This window comes from Xiphias gladius, chromosome 10 (genome assembly GCF_016859285.1).
Source record: "Xiphias gladius isolate SHS-SW01 ecotype Sanya breed wild chromosome 10, ASM1685928v1, whole genome shotgun sequence".
NCBI classification, from domain to species: domain Eukaryota; kingdom Metazoa; phylum Chordata; class Actinopteri; order Istiophoriformes; family Xiphiidae; genus Xiphias; species Xiphias gladius.
Genome location: NC_053409.1, coordinates 9,798,512 through 9,822,685, shown reverse-complemented (window position 1 = coordinate 9,822,685; position 24,174 = coordinate 9,798,512). Strand labels below are relative to the sequence as shown.

General features: G+C 43.4%; 1 protein-coding gene across 3 annotated transcripts in view; it reads right to left on the bottom strand.

Moving 5' to 3' along the window:
- Positions 1-24,174, bottom strand: part of tiam2a (TIAM Rac1 associated GEF 2a) — a 69,081-nt gene that overhangs the window by 5,992 nt on the left and 38,915 nt on the right. For all 3 annotated transcript variants that reach the window (XR_005708253.1, XM_040137571.1, XM_040137572.1), the window contains exons 10-19: positions 21,522-21,698; positions 20,809-20,913; positions 20,636-20,714; positions 20,391-20,480; positions 20,055-20,273; positions 17,543-17,637; positions 4,660-4,893; positions 2,966-3,034; positions 1,842-1,967; positions 1,238-1,346 (exon numbers count right to left, since the gene is read on the bottom strand). Coding sequence is in view for 2 of the 3 variants with exons in the window: in XM_040137571.1 (XP_039993505.1) it covers positions 1,238-1,346; positions 1,842-1,967; positions 2,966-3,034; positions 4,660-4,893; positions 17,543-17,637; positions 20,055-20,273; positions 20,391-20,480; positions 20,636-20,714; positions 20,809-20,913; positions 21,522-21,698 (1,303 nt within the window). In the remaining variant the exon portion in view is untranslated. The remainder of the gene's footprint in view (positions 1-1,237; positions 1,347-1,841; positions 1,968-2,965; positions 3,035-4,659; positions 4,894-17,542; positions 17,638-20,054; positions 20,274-20,390; positions 20,481-20,635; positions 20,715-20,808; positions 20,914-21,521; positions 21,699-24,174) is intronic.

Below are 24,174 nucleotides of genomic sequence, written 5' to 3'. Positions count from 1 at the left end.
GTTTCGGTTACAGAACAGGGTGTATAAACCCTGTGAATGCTGGTGCTTTGAGTCTGGCATCTTTTCCCTGCACTCAAACATTTGGAGCCATTTTGTGCCAAGTTGGCACTGCCCACAGACTGAAGCACATAAGAATAATCATTATGCTGAGACCTAAGGGGCATTTTGAAAAGGACAGTCAGTAATTTTTCCACCACATAAATCCCAAGTAAAAAAAAAAATTCTTTTGGTCTCTTCGATGTTTGGTAGTGGGGTTACCCTTCTGTTTACATTTGGATCACAGATAATATCTCATCTCTAAAAGTAGGGGGGGGGGATTATGTCAATCATAATGTTCATGATTTTTCAAAATATTTAACTGTATAGGAAACCCTTTCATGCACCACATTCACCACATTTTATTCTCTTCTAGATAATTAGAGACTTTTCTGAGCGTTTTTGTCCTGTCTAATCCCATTAAACATCCATCTCGCTGCTTACTTCGAGGAATATCCGTCGCAGTTCTGGTAATGGGGCAGATTTAAGCTGCACAGGGGGTCAATTTGCCCCCCCCATCCCGCCGTGTCAGCAGAGAAGCCAATCTTCTTACATTTCTCTCTGCACTGGGCGGCGTTCCCAAAAAGTGCCAGAAAGGCCGGCGTCTTAGCGGGCGTAAATCAACATTAGAAATTCTACTCTGTCACATGCTCAGGGAGACGCAAGGAATTATTGGGGCTCTCAGGCTGTCACGGTCGCGGTGTCTGCCATTAGCTGACAAGGTTATCCAAAGTCTGTGTATAAATTAATGCATGTATTTGTTTAAACTTCACCTGCTTGTAAAACAGGTAATAGCTTTGGATGTTTAGAAACCGTAGATCACTAAATGAAAGGCGAGGCAGCTCCACTTTTGCTAACGCTTATATTTTGTGTGTGTCTGCGCATGGTGTTAGAGATGGAACATGTCTTGCAGTAAATTGGAGAGGCATCACTCACCTCGCTTTTATCCACTGTCTCACTCTGGGACATATTCTTTGGTACCTAATTGACTTTTTTCCCAAAAGACAGGGCCAAACCTTCAACGGTGAGTGCCATGAGGTGTCTCTGATGCAACATAGGTGCAAGGAAGCGGAATCTAGCAGGGGTGTGGCGCATATTGGATTAGTATGTGTCTCCAGATGTGTGCATTATATGCCAGTTCTCGTAGTGTAAGTCTCAGCAGTGTATTTAGGCCATCATGTGTTCTTCGTGTGTGCAGTACCTCTCTCCAGGACCTTCTGGACCTTGATGTGGTTGGCACAGAAGCCGCTGTAGAGCTTGAAGTGGTCGGCGTAGTAGAGGAACGACCCCCCAAGAGAAAACAGCAGCTTCTGTAAACAAAGAAGGTGCGAGAGAAAAAACCAAGACCAAGGGAGTGAGCGTTGCACACAGAGGGAGAGAGAGCGCTGCCACGCAAAGCCAGAGAGTGATGAAAGAGTGCGAACATGTGAAGTCGTGACTGGACGTCTGTCCTCCCTCTCCTGGGCGACTATTCAAATGCCCCGTCTGTCCTCTCCCTCTTGCCTAACCTCTTGAGTACACTAGCTTTCAGCAGCTCGCAATCCAACCAGTGAACCACCACCTCGATCAATAGACCCCACACCTTGTCATGTCAAGCCTATAAATCAGCCCGCGATGCTCCTGTCACACCACCTCAATTATTTATAAACCGCAAGATCTCAAAGGTCATGCATTTCTTTGGAATAGAGGCTAAAAGCACCTGGTTTGAGAATGATGTTGCTCCGTATATTCATACTCATGGAATCTACACTGAATCTTTGGACAATTAATAAGTAATATAATATGTTACTTTGTGCGTATCTCACCTTGAACTGTGAGGGGGTCTCCAGGGTGCTGAAGTCGGGCGAGGAGGCAATCCTCTCCTCTAGCGTCTGCAGGAAGACCCTCTGGAACTCCAACATCTCTGGCAGGCTGCCAAACAGACTCTCCATCTGAGGAAAAGAACAGGGGTAGCGGGTTAGGAGGATAATGGACAGAAAGAGGCCACGAAAGGAGAGGTCGTTTTGGAATTTGTGGGAAGGTGATGGATATGGATGCATGAGAGGAAGATACAGAAAGGAGTGGGAGGGGGAGAAGGGAGAAAGAAAAAAAGAGCCAAGATAGCTTGTAATTCTTAATCAGTCAGTCAGGCCCCCTGGAGTGTTATAAAACCTCCACTCTGATGGCTCTATCTCGGACAAAGGCACTTAAGGACAGGCTATAGCCCTGCTAGAAATACAGCACACACACATGCGTTTACAAACTTATACAGTCTTATACACCCTTTCATCCACACATACCCAGGGTCAGCGCTTCCCTTCATTAAAAGGTGTTCGGGAGCTAGCATGCCCTTGTCCATTTTGTGTCTGGACATGTCCCACTGTCCCATAATTGCCTTTTAATTTGCCCCAGTGCTCAGTGGCCTATTGACTAGTGTGTCTTGGGAGAGACGTCCTGTGTTTGAGGTCATGCCTGGCACAGCGGTGCACAAAGGGCTGCAAACTGTAATGCTACGGTCATTAGCATGCTACCGCTCCTCTATATGTTGCCGCAGGAACACATGATGACAGTCTGAGGTGTTTTTAAATGGAGAAAAATCCCACTTTCTTAAAGAAAAAGGTTCACTGAAATCAGTGGAAGGCTATACGGTGGCATGTGGCTTCCACTGAGGTGAAAGCTTAAAGGGCAGGTGTCCTCTTAAGCTGGCCTTTATTAGTGTGTCCCTCTGGGACGCTGGAAGGTCAGTGTAGGTGAATGCTAATTTGTCCTCCAGCCCATCACAGTGGTAATGAGGGAGATATGGCCTACCAGAGTTCATCACTACCAACTCTGGGTAATAAAAACTAATTGATTTTGACGTCCTATACAGCCGCAACACCTCCCAGGACATGCCTCTGGGTGCTCCACCTTTCCTTACATGTTCCATTCTTCACACACACTTGCCACCTACCTCGTCCAGTGTGAGGAAGGTTTCATTCTGCAGGGGTTTCAGGTAGATCTCAAACAAACAGGCCAGGTCCTACACCAAAAAATCCAAAAGATGGTTAGTGACAAGGAAGGAAAACACCAAGAGTAAACACTATTCCTTAACCCGCCTGTCCTTTAACATCCCTTTCATGATCAGATCACTACTTATTTCTCCCTTTTTAACCTCTATCTGCCTCCCTCCCACAATCCCTCACCTCATTCCTCCATCTTCTCCCCTCTACCCCAGACCACCCTTCCCAGCTCCTTTAATTTGGCTGTAGCTTGTCTTGGTATCAGTGGGGATAGTCTCATTAGGTTGATTTATGAGCTTCCTCCTGGTCCTGGTCCTCCCCCCTCCGCCTCATCCCCTCCCCTAGCTACTTTAGGCACTAGAGGTACACAGACACAGGCGAACAGGCACTGTGAGAAGACAATCTCCTCCCTCAATTACAAATCAGCGGCAGGCAGGTTGAAGAAGAGGGGTGCGTGGGGAAAGGGACTAAATGAAAAATGAGGAGATGAAGAAGAAAGGGAAAAAATGCTAGCCATCTCAAGTGTTGCAGACCCAAGAAGATCGTGAATGTGGCCGTTTAATATGCGTCAGGAAGGTAAAGGTCGTATTGGAAAACACGAAGGCAGCAAAATGATTGGGCGGGACGAAGATAAATAAGACTAGACAGAAGGAGGGGGGAAGGAGGAGCTCTAACTGTGACACATTAAACAGCATCTCTTTCAGTTTTTCTCTTCTTTATGTACCATATTACTACTAAACACAATATCTTATATTAAAAGATAGAATGTGACATTTGTGAAATACACGTATTTGCTTTCTTGCTGAGAGCAAGATGAGAATGTATATATATTATATATACACACACACACACACACACACACATATATATATATATACACATATATATACACATACACTCATCTAGCTCTCAGCAAGAAAGCGAATAACATGCACGCACGCACGCACGCACGCACGCACGCACGCACACACACTTCTCATGTCTGTATGGTGAATATGTAGCTAAAGCCAGCAGCCCTTTAGCTAAGCATAAAGAGGGAAAACAGGGAAAGAGCTAGCCCGGATCTGTCAAAAGGTAATAAAATCTACCAAACACCTCTAAAGTTCACCAAATATTCTGTTCATTTGTCATTTCTTTAATCTATACAAAAACCAAAGTGTAAAAACGACAATTTGCCGTTTTTATGTGCCACACTATTTCTTGGCCGGGAGCAGTAACCTCCTGTAGTCTCAACTGCTCCGGGCCAAGAAATTGTCAGGCACATAGCCCCCCAGAAAACCTCTTAAAGTTGTTGTTTTTACACTTCAGTTTTAAAAGAGATTAAACAAACGAGCTATAACATATTAATTAGTGAGCTTCAGAGGTGCTGGTAGGCTGATTTTTTACCTTTAAACAAAGCCAGGCTAGCTGTTTCCCCCTATTTCTCTTTATACCAAGTTAAGTTAACTGGCTATTGGCTCTTGCTACATATTTACAACCTTGTCTTATTAAAAATAAGGATTTTATAACCAAGGAGTAAATAAATAGGATAGTGGAACAGTTTTCCAAATCTTTAGAAAGCATGAGGATAAGTTTTATCACTCTTTGAATCTGGCTTCTTAGAAGAAATTCTGATATGACAGCAGTCGAAGCTTTGTAGTCTCACCTTAACATAGGATTTCTCTGTGTCCACCAGCTCCTGGATGACCTTTCGTAACCTCTCAGTGGCACTCATGTGCTTGGGGCAAGGTCTGAGCAGGGTGGCCTCTCCCGTGGGACCTGACCCCAACTCCCCTCCCTGCCTCATCCGAGGTTCCTTGGCGTCCTCCATCAGACCCCCAGGGCCTGAGCCCGTCCCTTCCTGGAAGGACTGGTAGAGTGTGCACACTGTGTCCACGCTCTGTAAGGGGCAACAGAGAGGGGGGGGGGTTGTATATAGGTTAGGTAAATCAGGGATTGTATTAGCCAGCTGGATAAAATAAGCATCACAATTTACATGCATGTGCCCACAAACACATTGTCTAAGATGCAATGAAATGAAAAAGTTTTTTACCTCACCACTGATTATTTCAGTTCCACAGCTGTATAAAACAATGATGTATATAATTCTACACTGTACAAGGCCAGTCATTCCCCTTGGTATACTAAGGGCGTTATGGAGATTTAGTTATGCAATCTGCGCTAATTGGCTTTGCATCAAAGACTTTACAGTGCATCTGAAAGAGTGACTGGATATCCCAGCAGATAGTATTACAGCACATTATATTCTTCTTCTAAATCCATAATGGACAGTTATGCAGCTTTGTGTCACATCAGTTCCAGAAAATTTGACATGCCAAGAGATCCCAAGTGGTCATGTATTAGTTTCTTAATAGTTTGTACTAGAGGGAGAGGAGGAGGGGGTTAGTAGCATCTAATTTTCTAAATTTAGTTGGCAATACCTCATTTACAAAATGTATAGTTTCCTCCTGCCCGCTTCGTGCTTCTTTGATAGGCGGAACCCCAGGACGAACTCAGCGCCATATCATTTACAGAGGTGTTCAACGGAAACACATAATTCGCGTTATTTACATTAGCTGTAGGCAACATACTGAGAAGTCGCCTATGGCGGGTAAGATTTTGTAGACTGGGAGCAACTATGGAAGAAAGTGAACCATTATCATGCTCTATGTTCTATTCCCTGGGACATAAAAAAAGAAGCAGTGAGGGAAAAACCTCAACCTTCTCTCTACATTACACCATGGTTGCCAATCTTTTTCAGAACTATAGCAAATGTATGTACACTTAATCAAAATCCAGCCTAATTTCTTTCCTGAAAAGCTCCTCAAGTACATCACTTCAACTGCACCAGGCTTTGGTCGACTACAGTGCGCAAGCCATCAGTTATGATTTCTGTTCTAAATATAGCCTCATGATGACCAGTCCTCCTCATTGCAAGTAAATGACATGATGTAGCATTATAATCTGTGGCCAGTCACTAAAATCAGCAGAGGCTGATAAGTGCCAGTAATAGCAGGCTCCAATCCGTGGCACAGCAACACAGCATGGTGGGATGGCCATGGTGCCAGGCAAAACAGCTGCTCAGCACTCTCCATATTCTTGTGTGTTTATGTGTGTGTGTGTGTGTGTGTGTGTGAGTGTTTGTGTATGTGTGAGCGCGGTGGTATTGATAATATTGCATGAGCAAGCATTCAAGTGCAACTCACTACTGAAAGACTGTCCAGTAACACACATGGATCAATAAACCCGTTATTCTGACACTGCAGGCCTCGACGCACACATGCACACTTCCTGAGCAGTGGGTGAAAGCTTGTCTGAGTCACTCAGCTCTGATACTGATGTGAGCTCCCTCCCCATCCTCTCCCAGGGAGCCCAAAGACAATCAAGCTTTCCACTAATAAGCCTGCGACTCATCAGCTAGCTCATTATAGCATGGTCACTCCATAGACGGCCCTGCAATGCTACAATATAGACTATGTGAGAGTGACAGACTGAAAGAGAGAAGCAGTCAGAGAGGGAAAATTCCTCTCTGTGTCCTCCATGTATGTCTGCGCTAAGCCTCTTTCAAGGGATCCACCATCCACAGCAGCGCTCCATACTGGATCTCTTTGAATGTGGGCAGATAATCATGAGGGGGACTTAATGTCTCCCTTTGCGCTGTTGGAGGGACCAGTGTTCTGACTGGAGAGCAAGACACACTCATATACTGCGAATAGGCATACCCGCATAAGTAAGCAAACTGGCTGGGTTGTAATTAAACCTTATGCTCCGTTAACAGTCAAAACAGGATTAAATGTTGACAGCCAAGCTAGTAGCTCTGTGAAGCAGCAGTTCTTTGAGCTACACGCTAACGTCAGCATGCTAACATTGTTCACAGTGACAATGACAACATGCTGATGTTAAGCAGGTATGTTTACCATGTTGAACATCTTAGTTTCATGTGTTAAAATGCTAACATTAGCTAATTAGCACTAAATGGCTAAAAAGGCCGCACTGCTAGCTTTTAGCCACATTGCTAGCTTGGTTAAAAAGGTCTTGCTACACTGATAATTGAAATGAAGGTTGATCTAATATAACAGTGCAACTTTCTCCAGTTGGAATACATTGTATTTTTTTGTCTATAATCGTGTACTTCAGCATCTGAGCTTAACAGCATTATTCCCAACATTCATTCTGAATGCTTACATGAAAACATTAAGGTAGCATACAATAGAACATACAAAGAACCTAAGAATATCATCCATGTAACTACAGCTGCTGATGCACACTATCCCACTGAAGATCAAAAAATGTGCTTAACACACTGATGATGGTGCCACACACGGCGCCAGTCAGCCTTCATTCACTGATACACGCTCTGGGAAAACTCCATATTGCGGCAGGCAGGGGGAGATTGCCTGAAGGAAACACAGAGGTTGAAGGATATCAGAGCGACATAATCATTAAAATAGGCTAGTGGTAGCTCCAAACACAGGAAAGGAGCCTTGTGGAGACAGATAACAGTCATTTCTGGCTTATATTTCAGCGACAGGTGGCCAGACAGGGGAGGACTACCCAGGTCTTTAAAATGTGTATGTGCCTGGTAGCACACCACCGCTCAAGTGCTGAGTTAATTCTCATCACACCCACACACTGGAAGGATATGGGCTCGTGTTCACTTCTCTCACAGTAGCCTAACTAAATAAGATTTTCATCAACATTAAATGGCAGATATCTGCATTGGAGTGTGACAAGAAGAGGTGGGCAGAAAGAAAGAGAGAAGGAGGGAGGAGGGGCAGATGAGGGCCTATACACTGTCATGACTCAGGAATCGCAACTGCCTCACAACAACCCTACCAACACAGCCTGACAGCTAGCCCAAATAACCAATTAAGAGCTGAGGACAGGAGCCAGCAAAGGTGGGAGAAAAGCCTGGGAGCGCCAGGAAAGACAAGTGGATTCAACAGCACTGCTGTGGATTCCTATTCAGGTTTTCTTACTGACAGCTGTCAGCTCTGCATCATGTTTCTACCTCCTCTAGGTGCTCATGCCCTTTAGTCAATTTAGAAAAGAAGTCTCTGTCAACCCTTGCAGGTTAAAAAAAACAAATAAAATGAACCGAGATGCTGTTATGAATTTTTTCTCCATCTCCACGATTTCCTTCTGATGGCGTCCAGCAGCATTTATTTCATTTTCAGTCAACTGTCATACATATGTACGTGATGTTCATTTGCTAGATCCCCTAGGTCAAAGTGAAATGTTTCATTCCGAAATGCTATAACCCTCATGTTAAATAAAAATCCTTATTTTTATAAATCCACTAACATTTTCATTCCAAACTGACCAAAGATATTCCTATGACACAGATTAACCTAAACCTCTACACGAGCCCTCTCATCCCTCTGAAATTAAACCTCATCTATCCAATCCAGAAAGCCCTTGTTGAACCTACTCACTATCAGGAACAGTTATACTCAAGCCTAGTTTGGTACTGCTGACTTTCTATTGTCCCTCTTAATGAGGCCTCTTCATGAACTGCATCAAATATGACAGCATAAGCAGTGTCAATTTTTCTAAATATTTACTTGATCTCTCGGTCCTCTGCTCACCATGAAGAGCAGTCTGTAGAGCAACCTCCATGCTGCTGTGGCCTGCCGCTGGGTCCTCCGGGCCAGCGAGCAACCTTTCCTACGCAGTCTGCCTCCCCTGGATGCCGGCATGGCAGCTCCAGAGACGGTGTGTGGTTTAACGACTTGACCAAACTGGAGAAAATATCAGTGTCAGAACTGAGAAGCTGGCCTGACTGACTTGGAGATCTTCTCGCTCCGGCCAACTCTGTTAATCATCTGAGGGTAAGTCAATCTTCTCTTCAACTTTTCTCACCCTCCTTCTCCTTCCCTTCTCTTTCTCTAATTTGTTGCTGCCGGTCTCTCTGTTAGGCCCCGGGTCAGAAGCCTTAACCTTGACTGTGCCTCTACCTCCGGGGCGGAGTAGGCTTTGATGGGGATCGAGCCATTGATCCTGCGTCCTGCCGTTCTCTGGGCGTAGTCAGAGAAAAAGTGCTTGCTGCCTGCTTGTTTTGCATATCAATCAGTAGTGGATGATCTGGCCATTTGGTTTGTGCAAATAGAGGGGGAATTCTTCCCCTCGCATTTGTCCTCACTCAATATCTGTCTCTTTGCATCAGTGCTGTTCAGCCTATGTTTCTACCTCCAAACCCTGCCATCCATCCTACTTCCCTCTGCCCATTTGCGTCCAGATATGTCCATGCCTCCTTCCATTTCCCCTGGTTCTTCCCCCCTTTTCAGCTCCATGTGACCTCTCTTGTGTGATTACCAGAGAGCTGAATGGTGAGGCCGGGGGCTGTATCAGTGTCCAGTCTCTCAATAGGAGCAGTACAATGTAGACTGTTCTGGCTTGTTACCTCCACACACAGAAGAATGGCTGACTCAAAAACGGGAGGCTCTGAGCTGGTGGGGGTAACAGGGCAGGAATGTTAACTATGGCCTCGCACAAGAGTAAAACGTGACATGTATCGTTCATTGCACAGAGTGCTTTCACATAGAATAAATAAACAGATTACGGCTCTGTCCACTTGTTTTTAAAACTTGCTTTATTATATCGAAGTTTTTGGAGTTTATACCTTGTGAGGTTAGCCAATTTATTGAGGGGGTTAAGATTTGGAAGGCTCAGGTACTTTCTTACCTGGTTTCCTGTAAGAAGACAATGCAGTGTCAAGATGGGTGTGAAGGTCCCTTCAACTGTTCCTCTACTTGACAGTATGCCTGATGACAGTCGGGACTTTTTTTTGTTAAGTATTCTTGGCTATTTTTTTCTATTACTAGAGAGACACAGTAGAGAAATGACAAGAAATAAGGGGCAAAAATGGGAGTGACATGCAACAAAGGTCCAGACCAACCAGGGCCATTGCAGTTGATGGACATAATCTTAACACCTGGTCATCAGGGCTCCCCTCACTCAGGATTTTTTCTGTAAGGTTTCAGTATGCTTTAAACAAAATAGGTTGTACAATGAAGAAAGGAGAAGTTCAAATCCCATCAATTTTTACACATCTATACACCTGGCCAGATGCTGCATAAAGTGGGCATAATTGTCAAATTGTCTGTTACGGAGTCCAGCATCAGAAAGGGGGTTTGGAGGCGCTGTTAGAAGATCCCACACAAACCAGCCTGAACCATGCTGAGGCCTTACCAAGAGGGGTTCTTGGCCTTTTTGTGGGCTCATTTAAGTCTCATTTGAGTCATACTTCAATATTTTTTCTTCCCAAGTGTTGGGCATACAGCGCATTCATAAAGTAAAGCAGGCTCCTTCACTTTTTTCAGATTTTATCATATTGCAGCCTTATGCTAAAGTCTTTTAAGTTAATTTTTTCCCTCATCAATCTACACTCAATATCCCATAGTGACAAAGTGAAAAAATAATTTTTAGATTTTTTTGCAAGTTTATCAAAAAGGAAAACCTGCAATATTACATTGACATAAGTATTCAGACCCTTTAATCAGTACTTAGTTGAAGCACCTTTGGCAGCGATTACAGCCTCGAGTTTTCTTGGGTATGGAGCGACAAGCTTCCACCGGCTTCTGTCCGGCCACTCTGCCATAACGCCCAGATCAGTGGAGTGCTGCAGTGATGGTTGTCCTTTTGGGAGTTTCTCCCATCGTCACACAAGATCTCTGGAGCTCTGCCAGAGTTACCATCTCTTACTAAGGCCCTTTTCCCCCGATTATTCAGTTTGGCTGGGCAGCCAGCTCTACAAAGAGTCCTGGTTGTTCCAAACGTCTTCCACTGACGCATTATGGGGGCCGCTATGCTCTTGGGAACCATCAATGCAGGAGAAATTTTTTTGTAGCCTTCCCCAGATCTGTGCCTGGACACAATCCTGTCTCTGAGCTCTGCAGGCAGTTCCTTCAACCTCATGGCTTGGTTTTTGCTCTGATAAGCATTTTCAGCTGTGAGACCTTATATAGACAGGTGTGTGCCTTTCCACATCATTCCCAATCAATTGAATTTGCCACAGGTGGACTCCAATTTAGGTGTAGAAACATCTCAAAGATGATCTCAAAGAGAAATGGGAGGCACCTGAGCTAAATTTCAAGTGTCATAGTAAAGAATCTGAATACTGTATACTCTGTACCTTATATTCTTTTTTTTGCTTTGTCATTATGGGGTATTGAGTTTAGATTGATGAAGTAAAAATAAATGTAAAGGATTTTAGCATAAGGCTGCAACATAACAAAATGTGAAAAAAGTGAAGGCATCTGAATACATTTTCTGAATGCATTATAAAGAAAGAAAACACACACAGCTCAGCTCTGTCAGACTGGGAGGTTGCAAGATAAACCCTAAACACTGTCTCCATCTCCCTTTAACGCTCCAATGGAGTAATTATGTTCAGAGCTCAGTCTGCTTTGCAGATGAAACGCTACAAAAATCAAAACAGAAGCCTTGCGCTTTTATCAGCGGAGGGGCCGCATCTTAGTGGAAATAAACAAATGTGGGGAGGGAGAGGATAAATAAGGGGGATGAAATACAGGCGTGTCCCTGGAGCTGGCTTTACCTATCCCTCAAAGGATGATACTATGATGGAGATAGAGAGAGAGAGAGAGAGAGAGAGAGGGGGGCCCGATGGCCAGTAGGCAGGCCAGTGATTCGCTTGCCATGTTAGTGGGCTATAGTACCATGATGCCATCTTCTTTTGAAAGCCCAATAAAAGTAGACACACGCTCATAAATCCAACAGATTAGAGGGGAGGAGAGAGGAAGACAAGAGGGAGGGCTGGTCCCGTCGCGCTCAACTCAAGCCCATTTACTCCTTTTATTATTCATCCTAAACAAATATTATTCCACAGAGTCTCGGAGGACTTTGGGAGAAGAGTGTGTTTTAATAATGAAGCCAGTTTCAGATTAAAGCACCCATTCTACTGAGTCCCCCAGGCTATTCAGATCCACTCCACTGCATGACTGCCAGTACAAAGGCAAAGTAATGCTAGCATTATATGCTATTCTTACTCCACCTACATCCCTAAAAATAAATAAAAGGTTAAGTGAAAATGCTTGTTGCCAATATTAAACACAGCTTGATTAAAAACAAATCTTTGGAATAACTAATGGCAATCCCTGTGCTGCCCCCACTCCCCTTCCTGACATGGAAAAAACTCAATCCGGGTAATTCTGAAGCAAAAGGACGCAACCTGGACTATCCCCACCATACAACTGCCAAAAATGACATGATGCTAATATATAATACAGCCACTGAGCTCACAAGGTGACCGCCCGAGAGCGAATACACGCCAATAAAGACAGTAACTGCTACTCAAACCAATACCATTAATTCTAATAGTGCCCATACTGCTGAGATAACACCATGGATGGCAGTAAAAGCAGGAGAGACAGATCGAAAAGTAACACTATGACCATTTGACCTGTTCCAATCTGGCTAGACTATAAACCTTACAACAGTTGAATTAAAGACCACCAGGACAAAAGTGTCGAGGGAGGACAAACAAGTAGAAAAGTAAAAGTCTACAGCCACGTAGACAGCTATGTGAAACTGTGTAAAATGCTCACAATGACAATGCTAACATGCCGATGTTTAGCTGGTAATGTTTACCATGCTCACAATCTTTGTTTAGTTTGTTAGCATACTAACATGTGCTAATCAGCACTAAACACGACGTCGAAATGAGGCTGATGCGAATGTCATTCATTTTGCAGGTATTTTGATAGAAACCAGTGTACTGGAGAAATTAAAATTCTCCAGTACAACAGCATTATAAGGAATTCAGGGGATCATCAAAGTGGTTAGGCTTCATCCTCTTGGCACCATGGGTATCTGTACCAAATTTCATGGCAATCCATCCAATGGTTTTTGAGATATTTCCGTCTGGACTAAAGTGGTGGACCGTCCATCTGACCGAAACTGCAACACCACTAGCATGGCTAAAAATGTAGCAAATCATTCTTATATAGTGCATATGACACTATAATTCTTGTGCTCTTTAAAACTAATTTTTCAATGCTAATGAAATGCAAATAAAACGCAAACAAATTCTCTAATTGTAAAACTAGTCCAGACTCACATTTCTGGAGATATTTTTACCAATACGCATAGGAAGGTTGTGGGAGTTGTGTGAAACTTTGCAGCTTAAGTGTGAAGACTCATAGCATCAGCTACTTCCTGTTAAAACCTCCCACAGCCCATAGTTACCAGATGTTTGTCCCCTTTGGCATCTCTCTGGCAGGAGAAGCAGGCAGCCATGTCCTGGGCCAGGCAGGCCAGCTTGTCTTTGAGGAGCCGTCCCCAACTGAGCAGCGCAGAGCCCAAGAACAAGTCCTTCTCCTTGGTTTCGCAGCCGGATGGCCAGAACCAGCACATGGCCAGGAGGGAGCAAAGGGCCTGGACAGGCGACTGGTCCCACATAAAGAGCTCGATGAAGGTGGTGAGGTAGAGGCATGACCGAGGAGCTTCATCATTCACCGTTGGGGCTATGATTGGTATGGACACTGCCATGGCTGCACCAGACACCCCCCCCTTTGTGGTCATTCTAGCTAGATCTGGATCATGTTGGATCCGGGTCCCTGTTGGTCCCTCCGTCTTTCCTTCCTTTTAAGTTTTTATCTGCCTTTCCAACTTGTTTACAGTGGAGTGGACTGACAAGAGCACGCTAGAATTAACTGCACTGACAGCAGTAAGCTCAGATTATTAGCCTGCTCATGGCCAGATGGTGGCTGATGGGCTTAGTCATAACACACACACACACACACACACACACACACACACACACACACACACACACACACACACACACAGTTTAGGGAGGGGATGATTGTAGCTCCGAGGAAGACGGGATAATGTTTGAAGAATATGATACAGCCTTCGGCATCTACCAAAACTTTTTGAAGTCTAGGACCCATATTAGGAGAGGAGAATCGAAACTGAATAATTCAACTTTCTCTTAGTCGCGCATTTTTATAAAAAGTGTTAAAACACCTCTCAGATGCCTTTCGTCCACTGAGACAAGTAAAAACAGAAGGTCGACACCAGAAAAAAGAGGAAGAGGTAGGGAAACCTGCACAAATGCTGCAGTCTACTAATGCATATGCCTTCATCTAATACAGTGAAGCCTAATAACAAGAAAAATCAATTCAACTAAAACAAGCAAAACTTCTCTGCACTGACAGCCCGATACAGGACGACTGTGTCTGGCCCAGAGAAGTTTGGCTCCAGTCATGGTTTTCTTCGTAGGACCATTCAAATGCTCCTACTCAAACTTCTGGTCTAGACAGAAGCAAAGAAGCTTAATATGTCTGTCTGCTTTTTAACCTTTGGTATAATACAAGACATGACTGTCTACTTTGCAATGCGTCAAACATACATCATCTGTTTATGGTGTAAAATCAATGTCACAGTATTTATAAGGGAATTTGACATTAACGTAACATGGCAGTAATCCACCAGCAAGGCCAAGACCTGATTATGCACGATAAATAAAATAGATATGGTTTGATTAGGTTCCACAACATTACATAAACACATGAAACAAGGGATGCTTTGGTATAATTGATCAGTCTGGGAACGATTTATTCATATAATTTGTCAAATAATTGTTTGATCAGTGAAATAAAAAAGTCCATGGTGACATCTTAAAAATGTCTTGATTTGTCCAACCAATAGTCTAAAAACCAAATATAATCAGTTCACCATTATTGAAAACCTAAAATCAGCAAATACTTGGATATGAAAAGCTGAAACCAGTAAAATTTTGAAATTTTTGCCTTAAAAATGACTTAACAAACTAATCAATTCATTAACAAATTGTTTCAGGCCTACATGATGCATTTTTAACCGGGTACATAAAGGAAGAGCTGAAACTAATGATTGCTCCATTATTTAGGTTATTCAGTTTATCATTTGGTCTATAGTAGTATTAATAATAATGAAAAATGCTGAATCTCATGTTGACATATTCAGTGTCCAGAACCCAAAGGTATATGGTTTTTTCATGAGAAATTAAGAATAAAAGAAAATTTTCCTATTTGAGAAGCTGTAACCAGTACATTTTTTCACAAAAAAAACAAAACAATTATTCAACGATAACAATTTTTCCAATAATTTTATTGTCAATCAACTAAACAATTAATTCACTAATTGTCTCGGTGCAACATCTAAGTGGGTATGGAAGGGCCATTTTGGTGATAAAGGCCCTGCCAGATTACTTCCCATGTCCTTCCATCTGTCTCCTGGGATCGCCTGCTATGCTATAGATGTGTGTGTTCACATGTATGCGTGAGAATGTGTTGATGAGCTGCCACCCAACGAATCCCAATCAAGCCTCTACTCAAGCCTTTCATTTTCTAAATTAGCAGAGATTAGGTGAGGCATGAACAAAATGGATGCTTCAGTTTTGAATTTGAACATACACATCCACATTACTGTATTGCCTCACTATAAACAAATGTATGCATGTCAAATCCATTCAATTTACGGTGCCTCATGGGAGTTATCCAGGACCAATTCAGTTGAGTTACGCAATCAATTGGTTAAGCTCACAATGATACCACAACATTGTGTTAAACCAGTTGCTATGGCGCTCTATTGCCAAATGTATTATGAAGTAACTCGCAGGCATAAGAAGCTTCCTGACAGTAAACAACATTGTCAACTGTGCCTAGTAAGCACTTCACCTCAAACACACACACACAAACATACACATACAAATCTCTCGCGTAATAAGCAAAAATTGGAACGCAACAGACCAATTAATCAAAAGGTAAGAAGTCTAGTCAGGCAGCCGATTACAAGATGTGACAAGAGGCTTGAAATTAGTCCTTCCCTTCCATCCATCTCTACTGACTTCCACAATGCCATGTGCATGCATGTCCGCACCTATATGCTGATACATGGCTGATTTTCTACCCGGTGACTCGACTTCTTTCTCCCCGCCCCAGAGAACAAACTGATGGCCGTGCAGTGATTAAATTCTGCTCTTCATGACAGCAAAAATGTGATTTACCAGCACCAATATCTCACCCTGTGTGCTTTTTTTTTTTTTTTTTTATATATCGCCTCCACAGTGGCTGACTCTCCCTGATGGAAGGAGAGAGCTTTTTCTCCTTTTATGCCTCAAACGTGCACGTATGCAGTGACTTAAGCACAAACACATTCATAAACCTCCCTCCCCCCCACACATACACACACCTATCATCCATTCTTTCATTCATTCCTCAGTAAAAGACAAACAGCAGGGGACCTGAGCAGCAGCAGCAGTGGTGCAGTGCAGATCCCAGCGCAGTGGGGCTGACTCTTGTCACCGGGCAAACAAAAAGAGAGAGGAATAGAGCCAGAAGAGAGAGGAGAAGAGGGCTAGTTGTCCTCTCTAATCCACCTCCTGGCTGACCTCGGGTCAAATGCTGCACGGCATGTTCTGACACTGTAGGCAATTAGAAATAAAGCCATGGCAGCCACGGCAATTAACAATGATTTCTGGATATCTGGCATGGATTTAGTATCGATTAATCACTGCCTATTCCCTTTTTCATTTAGCTCATATTACATAACGAGCAGCTTGGTCAAAGCGTGCCAGACATGCACTCCCACAGTTAATAACAACTACATGGCTTTAAAGGACATGAAATATTAGCTGAATGATGCAAAAGAAGGTGAATATGCATGAACGCACACATCCGCTCTCAGGCTTCCATCCACGTCTACATCATTAACACATGGCTTTTTCATGATGACCACACACTCATTACTGCTCTCAATAAACACCAGCATACAGATTGTCCTGTATTACATTACCGCAGCTCTGAGGCGTAATTGCCAACGGGACCAGTTTCCACTCAGTTTAATGACTTCAATAAAGTTGGTTTACATATCAAAAACCTGACCGGATATTCAACAACCGACAGGACAAAAATAAGCGTGTAATCTGCCATAAATCATGAGGGACAACTATTTGGCATATTTATAGTGGAGCTATTCCTCTAAACTGGTTTGAAACAGCAGAGTTGTATTAATTGCAGGCCACCTAGACCAAAGACAGGACTATTAAGGCAAAGACAAACACAGGAATGTCACCGTTAAGAGAAAGATATTTGCCTGTCTAAAATATACTCACTAAAGAGACCAAAGTAGCTTTTATTGCTATGATAGACGTGTATTTGAGTGAAGGTAAGGATGATAGAAGCACATTATACAACTATTTCTTCTGAGAGATTTGCTTTTGCCCACTGGTATGCATGTCTCCATTTGCATGTATGTATGTATGCGTGGGTGAGAGTGTGTTGGAGGCAGTGGGAATGTTACACAACCTCCTCTCTCAGTCTGGATTCCGTCTGCATGACAGTAATAAGATGTGTTTATACCGGTGGCTATGATGAAATATCACACTCTTATTCACATAAAACAAACATTGACGAAGAGAGAGGTACCGTGTGTGGATGTCTACGAGACAATAGAAATACTTTCTGGCACACACACACACACACACACACACACACAGTCACACACACACAGTCACACACACACATGCCCCTCGTCCCTCCTACCTTGCTGTGCTGAACAGGCCTGTTTGCGCAGTGGGAGTGACCATTCTCCAGTCCTATGCACAGGGACTTAACACCATCAGCTGCAGTACACACGTCTGGAAAGAGAGAGTTTCAGAATTAGGTTAATGTCACTGTGTGTGTGTGTGTGTGTGTGTGTGTTTGTGTTTGTGTGTGTGTGTGTGTGTGTGAGAGAGAGAAAGAGACAGTGTTACGCTCATACCACCCATCACTGTATCTGTGCCATAGTGGTTTTTGCTACAGCACATCCTTCTTCTGACTAAAAAACACGAACAATGCTGGCTAGTCTAAAACCATCATGAGCGCCTGCCAGTCGCAAAGAACTTAAATATGCCTCCAAACTAAAAATGGCAATGGCATTCAGTTATCCCAAGAAAGAAAGAAAAAAAGCCATTTGACAATCCTAATTAAAGACTCTGTTATTTATTTTTTTTGTGTGACCAGAAAAAAAAAAAAAACAAGCCCAAAAACACTGCAGTTCACTGCTGGTTTTCAGGAAAATCCCTCTTAATAAAATGTATATTTGCATATGTATATGAACCATCCTGACATGATGATATTATCAGTTTTGAAAACATTTTCCTGATTTTTCTCATGAAATTCAAGGTACCAAGGACAAATTCTCTCACAGTTGGCAGAGGAAAAGACTTTATTTCTAATTGTAGCCTGGGAGGCAGGCCAATGTGACAGCATGAAACAAAAGGAAACTTCTGGACCTCCCATGGAGCTGAATTTCTCCTTTTTAAGCTGGCAATCATAGTCAACCAAATATCTGACTATTAGAGCAGAGTTATTAAAGATATCTAGTCATCTGAATTTGATTCTGTTGTGTTATACTTTTGCATCAGGCTGAATGAATCCAGGTGACAGACAACTTCTTTCTAGGAATACCACCATGAAATCGTTTTTGTAATTTGTGTCTGACAAGTGTTAATTCCCCACTCTTGGCATTTGCCTCCCTGCCTCCTTATCAGCCTGCCTGGCATTATATGCCCTCTAGAGACAGAGAAGAAAACTGCAGGAACTTTGATCACACCACTTACTGTAATGAGGCCTTCAAGTAATTAATCCCTTTGTGTTCAGTTATGGCCTCAGTGGAGGAAAACACTGATGAATTACTATCATTTAGGTGACACTTTCTCTGAAACTGACTGACTTGTTTTGACTGTTTTTGGAGGAAAATGTCAGCAGAGTTTTGGTCGGGTTTGGTATATTTGATCAAAAAACAAATCCACTAACATGTCATCCTGTGGGGTAAACTGCAACCCACAATATCCTGTGTTCAAATCAGCAAGTCATGCCCTTTGCTTCTACTCTAGTAACACTGTCCGGTTCACTGTGACTTTCTCGAGTTTGTCATAAAAATGAAAATCGCCCGTGTGCTCTTTTTAGAACTTGTACACATGAATTAGCAGACCATTCCAATTTATGAATGTACTTAGTAGTAATGAACTGTGGAAAAAGGCGGTTTTGTGCCTAAAGCCTTGTACTGGGTCTTCTCTGACAACACCAAGACAAACACAAATCAATAACGATGGTTTAAAATGTAAGTTTTGATCTGATTGCATCCTGCACCATATCATGAAAAAAACATCAAATTCTTACAAAGAGAACTGCATCAAATCTTAAACTTGACGATACCACAGATAATATTTCTTTGGTTGAATTTCCCTTACCTTTAGAGTGAGGCCTGAACAAAAAAGAAAAAATGCTTCCCCACTACCTGGGTATCAGCTGTGCCTGTCCGGCAAAACGGACGACCTTACTGTTCACTTCTGACACCTCGCATCCACAGTGAGACTGAACGAAGCCGACAGAACGCTATACATTCACAGCGATAATGAGCCCTCTGTGGTCATAAGCCCCTCCCGGCTTTATCTCTCCCCAAGAATGCACAAAACTTAATCTGAAGCTTTTTCCACCACCTTTAACTCTTGACAGTGAGGAGACGAAATGTCGCCCTTGAGGAAGTAGAGATCTTAACTGGAACGGAAGTGTGGTAAGTTGACTTGTGGTTGAGATGATAACAAGACCTACTCTCTCAGCAATTACTGCTAATGTGACCAACTAATCCTCACAAAGCATTGATAAAAGAACGTCACAAAGACAAACCTACTTAGATAACGAAGATTACTACTGTATGCACCACACCACAAAACAGATCAGAACAACTGGATGGGTAAACTAGGATTAAACAGGCTGTTGACACAGCTTTCTTACGGAGAAAAGTAATAAACTGGTGCCTAGTCATGTACATAGAACTGAGACATCGCTACCCCTAAAGGGTCTACCAAGTTGTTGCACTTCACTGTAGCTAAAATTTCTCTCTTTATACATCTCCTTCTCTCTCTCTTCACTGTCACACATAAAAATCTATATCCTTTTACCACAAAAACTGTCCTGTTAGTGACTAGATCTACAAGTGTCTTGCTGGTTTGAGGATGTGTGCGTTGTCATCCAAGTGTGTGGATGTAAGTCATTTGGATTTAAGCACCTGAGGAAGACTTGGCTCGGTGGTGCTTGCTGCGAACCTCAAGGTTGAGTTTGGCAGGAGGGGCCTGGTGGTTGGAGGCCACAGTTGGCGGCAGGGGACCGTCCCGCCTCAGGCTCAGGTGCAGGGTTTGTTCAGCAAACAACGTCTGGATCAGCGACAGGTCCAGACCCGACACACACTGACCGTTCAGTACCAGGATCTCATCACCTGGACGCAGACCTGGCAACGCAAACACACAAATTTCAGAAAAGAGGTGTTAAAAGCCACAAGGATCACACATGATAAAGTTACTGGTGATTTCAGGGTTATCTTTATCAGTTTTAAGGAGGTAGGCACCTTCATTGAGGGCCAGTCCATCAGGAAGAACCTCACTGACGAAGATGCGGCTTTTCTTTTGGCTGTCTATGTGTCCTGTTACTGCAAAACCTGTAAAGAGGAAGAGAAACAGAGATGCAGACATACAGTGGGAAAAGAGACGAAGAAAGTTAGATTGACAGAAGTAATACATAAAGGATCATGCGGTGTATAGAAAAGTACAGACACAACTGGACTTAATCAATCCACATCTGAGGCTGACTCACCAAAGTCTCCAATGCCGCTCGGCCTGCTCATGTGCAGTGTAAACACATTAACTGGGAAAACCTCCAACTGATCGTTGACCTACAAGGTGATATATCAATACCCATTAAGTTAAGTTTAGACAATGAAGAGCACTGTGTATCCATGTGTGACTCTGCATGTTTGCCCTCCTCACCATATCGCGGAGGAGCTCTCCAGGAGCCACGTATCGAACCTCCACCCCCTGCCCCGCTCGCCTGTGCAGTCGGAGGCAGTGCAGGCCTAGGTCCAGCTGTTTCACCTGTTTACACAAGAGCCCGCAATGTTCAGCGGCCTGTATGCACATATTTCATGCAGTGACGCTTAGTCTGACAGCTGCTGTTTGGCCAAAGCATGAATTATTCACCGACTTTACACTTAGTGATGAGAAATTTGTGGTAAACAAGGGACGTTTTGGTCAAGGGACTACATGTATGGTGTATGTGTGGGTGTGTCCATCTATCTGCAGACATTCTTAGGGGGCTGTGTGAAGTCAGACAATGCATGAATAGGTGTTATATTTCAAGCCCTTGGGAGCATAACACCATCAGATCTCCTGCTACGGATGCTTCAAAAAAAGACCATTTGACCATTAACAAGACCAACCCTGGCGAAGCTGAAAATTTCTAGAACATTAACTTTGTATTCACATGTGATCAAACCCATAATTACAGGAAAATATAAATTCTAACCATTAAGATTTATTAAGATGATTGGCAGGATTATGTAAAAACATAAAATTCTACAAGACAAATATATCTAAATGAGAGTACTGCTTTTGTTAGGTGTTTTCACTATAACTGTCAGGAATATCGTTCTCTCGTTCTGGTGACATGTCATCATTTCTCTGAAACTGGCCGCCAACCCAACCTTGCAGGCTGCAGAGAGAAGGTCGGCGGCTGTCTGGTCTCTCTTGACGGGAACTTGGACTGTCAGGCCGTCTGGCATGTAGACACACGTCAGCACGTCTGTGGCACAACTGATGCTGTCCCACACAACGCCCTCGGGGGGCGACATGGAGTAGATATTGGTCAGCAAGTCCAGCCTCTGTGGGAGAGGAAAAGGGGGTAGGAAGGGAGGGTAGAGAAAGAAAACAGGGAGTGTGTGAGTAGCATTAGATGGAGAGGAGAGTAAACATAAAAAGGAGGAGAGGGAGGTTAATACAGAGAGGGAAGGAGTGGACGAGAAAAAGAGAGAGAGAGAGCGGTAGGGTTTGAGTAATAGCACACAAATCAATAGAGTTCCATTAGTCTAAATGCTTGGCTGTGGATCAAGCAGCGGAGCAAAGATGTCATACAATTAGCCTTTCAGAAATTCATTTGACAACATAGACGGCAATTGCTGCACATAAAAGTCATCGTTATGACTGTGTACACAAGAGGACTGACAAAGGTCGAGATGTCCAGATTATATCTGTGCACTTCTCTGGGACTTCCTTGGATTGAAAAGCCACAAGCGCAAATTTGACTTCGGTGATGTAGAGGGACAATATATTTCAAAATCAGTCAAACTTTCAGGAAGGTAATTATTTGTTGGTGGCATTAACAGTGAGGTTTGAACTGGGTATAAAGGCTGGGGGGTTAGCCCACTGCTCAGCCTCACAAGCAGCCATTTGGGGGTTTTGGTTGCGACTCTGTGTCTCTGGAGGGAAAACCACCACTGCTGCTTGTGGGGCTGTGGGAGATGCCACAGTGCAGCCTAAGACCACAATTATCAAGACCCTGGATCCTGAGGAAAGGCTCAATCACACCAAATGTACTGAAACTCCTGAGTTGAAAAAGTCAGTCATCACTTCTGACGAAGACAAAGATAGAAAGTCTCGGTTAAACTGAGACCCGGGACTCGGAGGAACAATTGCCTAAGTGAATACAGCTGGGTATATAGCAATGTTTTAAATGCATTATGGGAACAATAACAATGGAGAGTGGTATGTGTCTGAGGGCTGTCTGTCTAATGTGCATGCGTGTGAGCTCTTCTGTCTGTTTCAGAAGCTGGGTGCTTGCTCTTAATAAATCAACTCAAGAGGAAAAAGACCTTTTTCCCCTACCAGACAAAAAGCCTAAAGGGACAAGCTAAAGTCTCTGATTCACAGCATCACTTAGCTCCACACACAAATGCACACAAGTAGCAGTGTAGCTCAGAAAACACAGACACACAGGCAGACATTTGCCTCATTTTCCATCTAAATGTCCCCTTGACTAGTCTACTTCAGGAATCAGTGCCGAAATAAAGGCGACCAATGTTCTTACCAAAATGTTTCCTTAAGCTGTCTGTGATGGAGGGACACACGGTGCCACTTCAACACCCACCTCGCCTCACCTCTTTTGGGATGTGAGGTCATGCTTACAAACTGAGGGGAAAAAACAAGGCGTCATGGCAACTGGTTGCATAACCGCTCCGTTTGTGTCCCAGCAATATGGTGTGACCGGAAAACTAAGATTTAGTTGCCTGCACTGACCTGACCAGTGGCTGACTAACACTGTACACTCATTCATGGTCAGAGAGGGTTGTAAGGGACCGACGGTTGCCTGGTGAACGTTCCATGAACCCCTGCCAAGAGTACAGTCCAGGCACGCGCTTCACTTCAACAAGTGCTCTGTGTGGTGAGTGTGTACTCTATTTACGTTTGCATTCAGCCAAATAATTCAAACCAATACTTCAGTTTTTCCTCTGAAGTGTGGAAATTATTTCCAAGCAACCTGACCTCCACCCTGGAGCTTCTAAAGATGGAATGTGAAGTAACAGACGGTTTAGTGGCTGCTGCACAAATACACCCTTTATGTTCCACTTAGCAACTGGTTAACACAAATATTACAGTACTTCCTTAAATAGATATGGTGACCACGAAGAGGAAGCAGAAGAAAAGTTGAAAATAATTTGTGCCCATTTCCTTCCATTACATCTATCAAAAGAGTATTACTGTTCGCTTCCTTAAAGCTCCACCCAAGGGTCCTCTTTCCACCGCTGTGACAAGCCTTTCCACACAATCATACACACAACGTGACAATAATGGCCACCCAGTCTGGTTAGTACAAGTGCCTGTTCCTCAGCAGTGACTTCAAAGTCAAAGAAGAGGGGTGTATTGGTGGTCAGTGGAGTGTGGTGACACAGAAAGAAGGACCAGTATGTCATTGACGAGAGTGATGGAGTGGATATCACGAGCCAATAAAGTATTCTCATAACCCTCCCCTGGAGTTTACTCAACAGAAGCAGGCATTTGAATACATTTAAATATGTGAATTATTTACAAAAGTTTTTTTTTTTCTTTTTCCAGGAGTCAAAACATATTGACTCTCTGCACTGCTGACAGCAGGAGTGGGTGGACATCCTCAGCCTTTTGAAATAGTTGGTTGGTTAAAATCGTGTAGAAAGCACAGTAACCACGTGCACAACAACACATGGAGAGTCACACATATACGAGAGTGCACGAGCCATACAGCTACAATGTAGCTTGGGCACACACTCATACAAACACACCCTTCACTTGACTTCACTTCAAAAGATTAGTGGAAGATGATTGCTT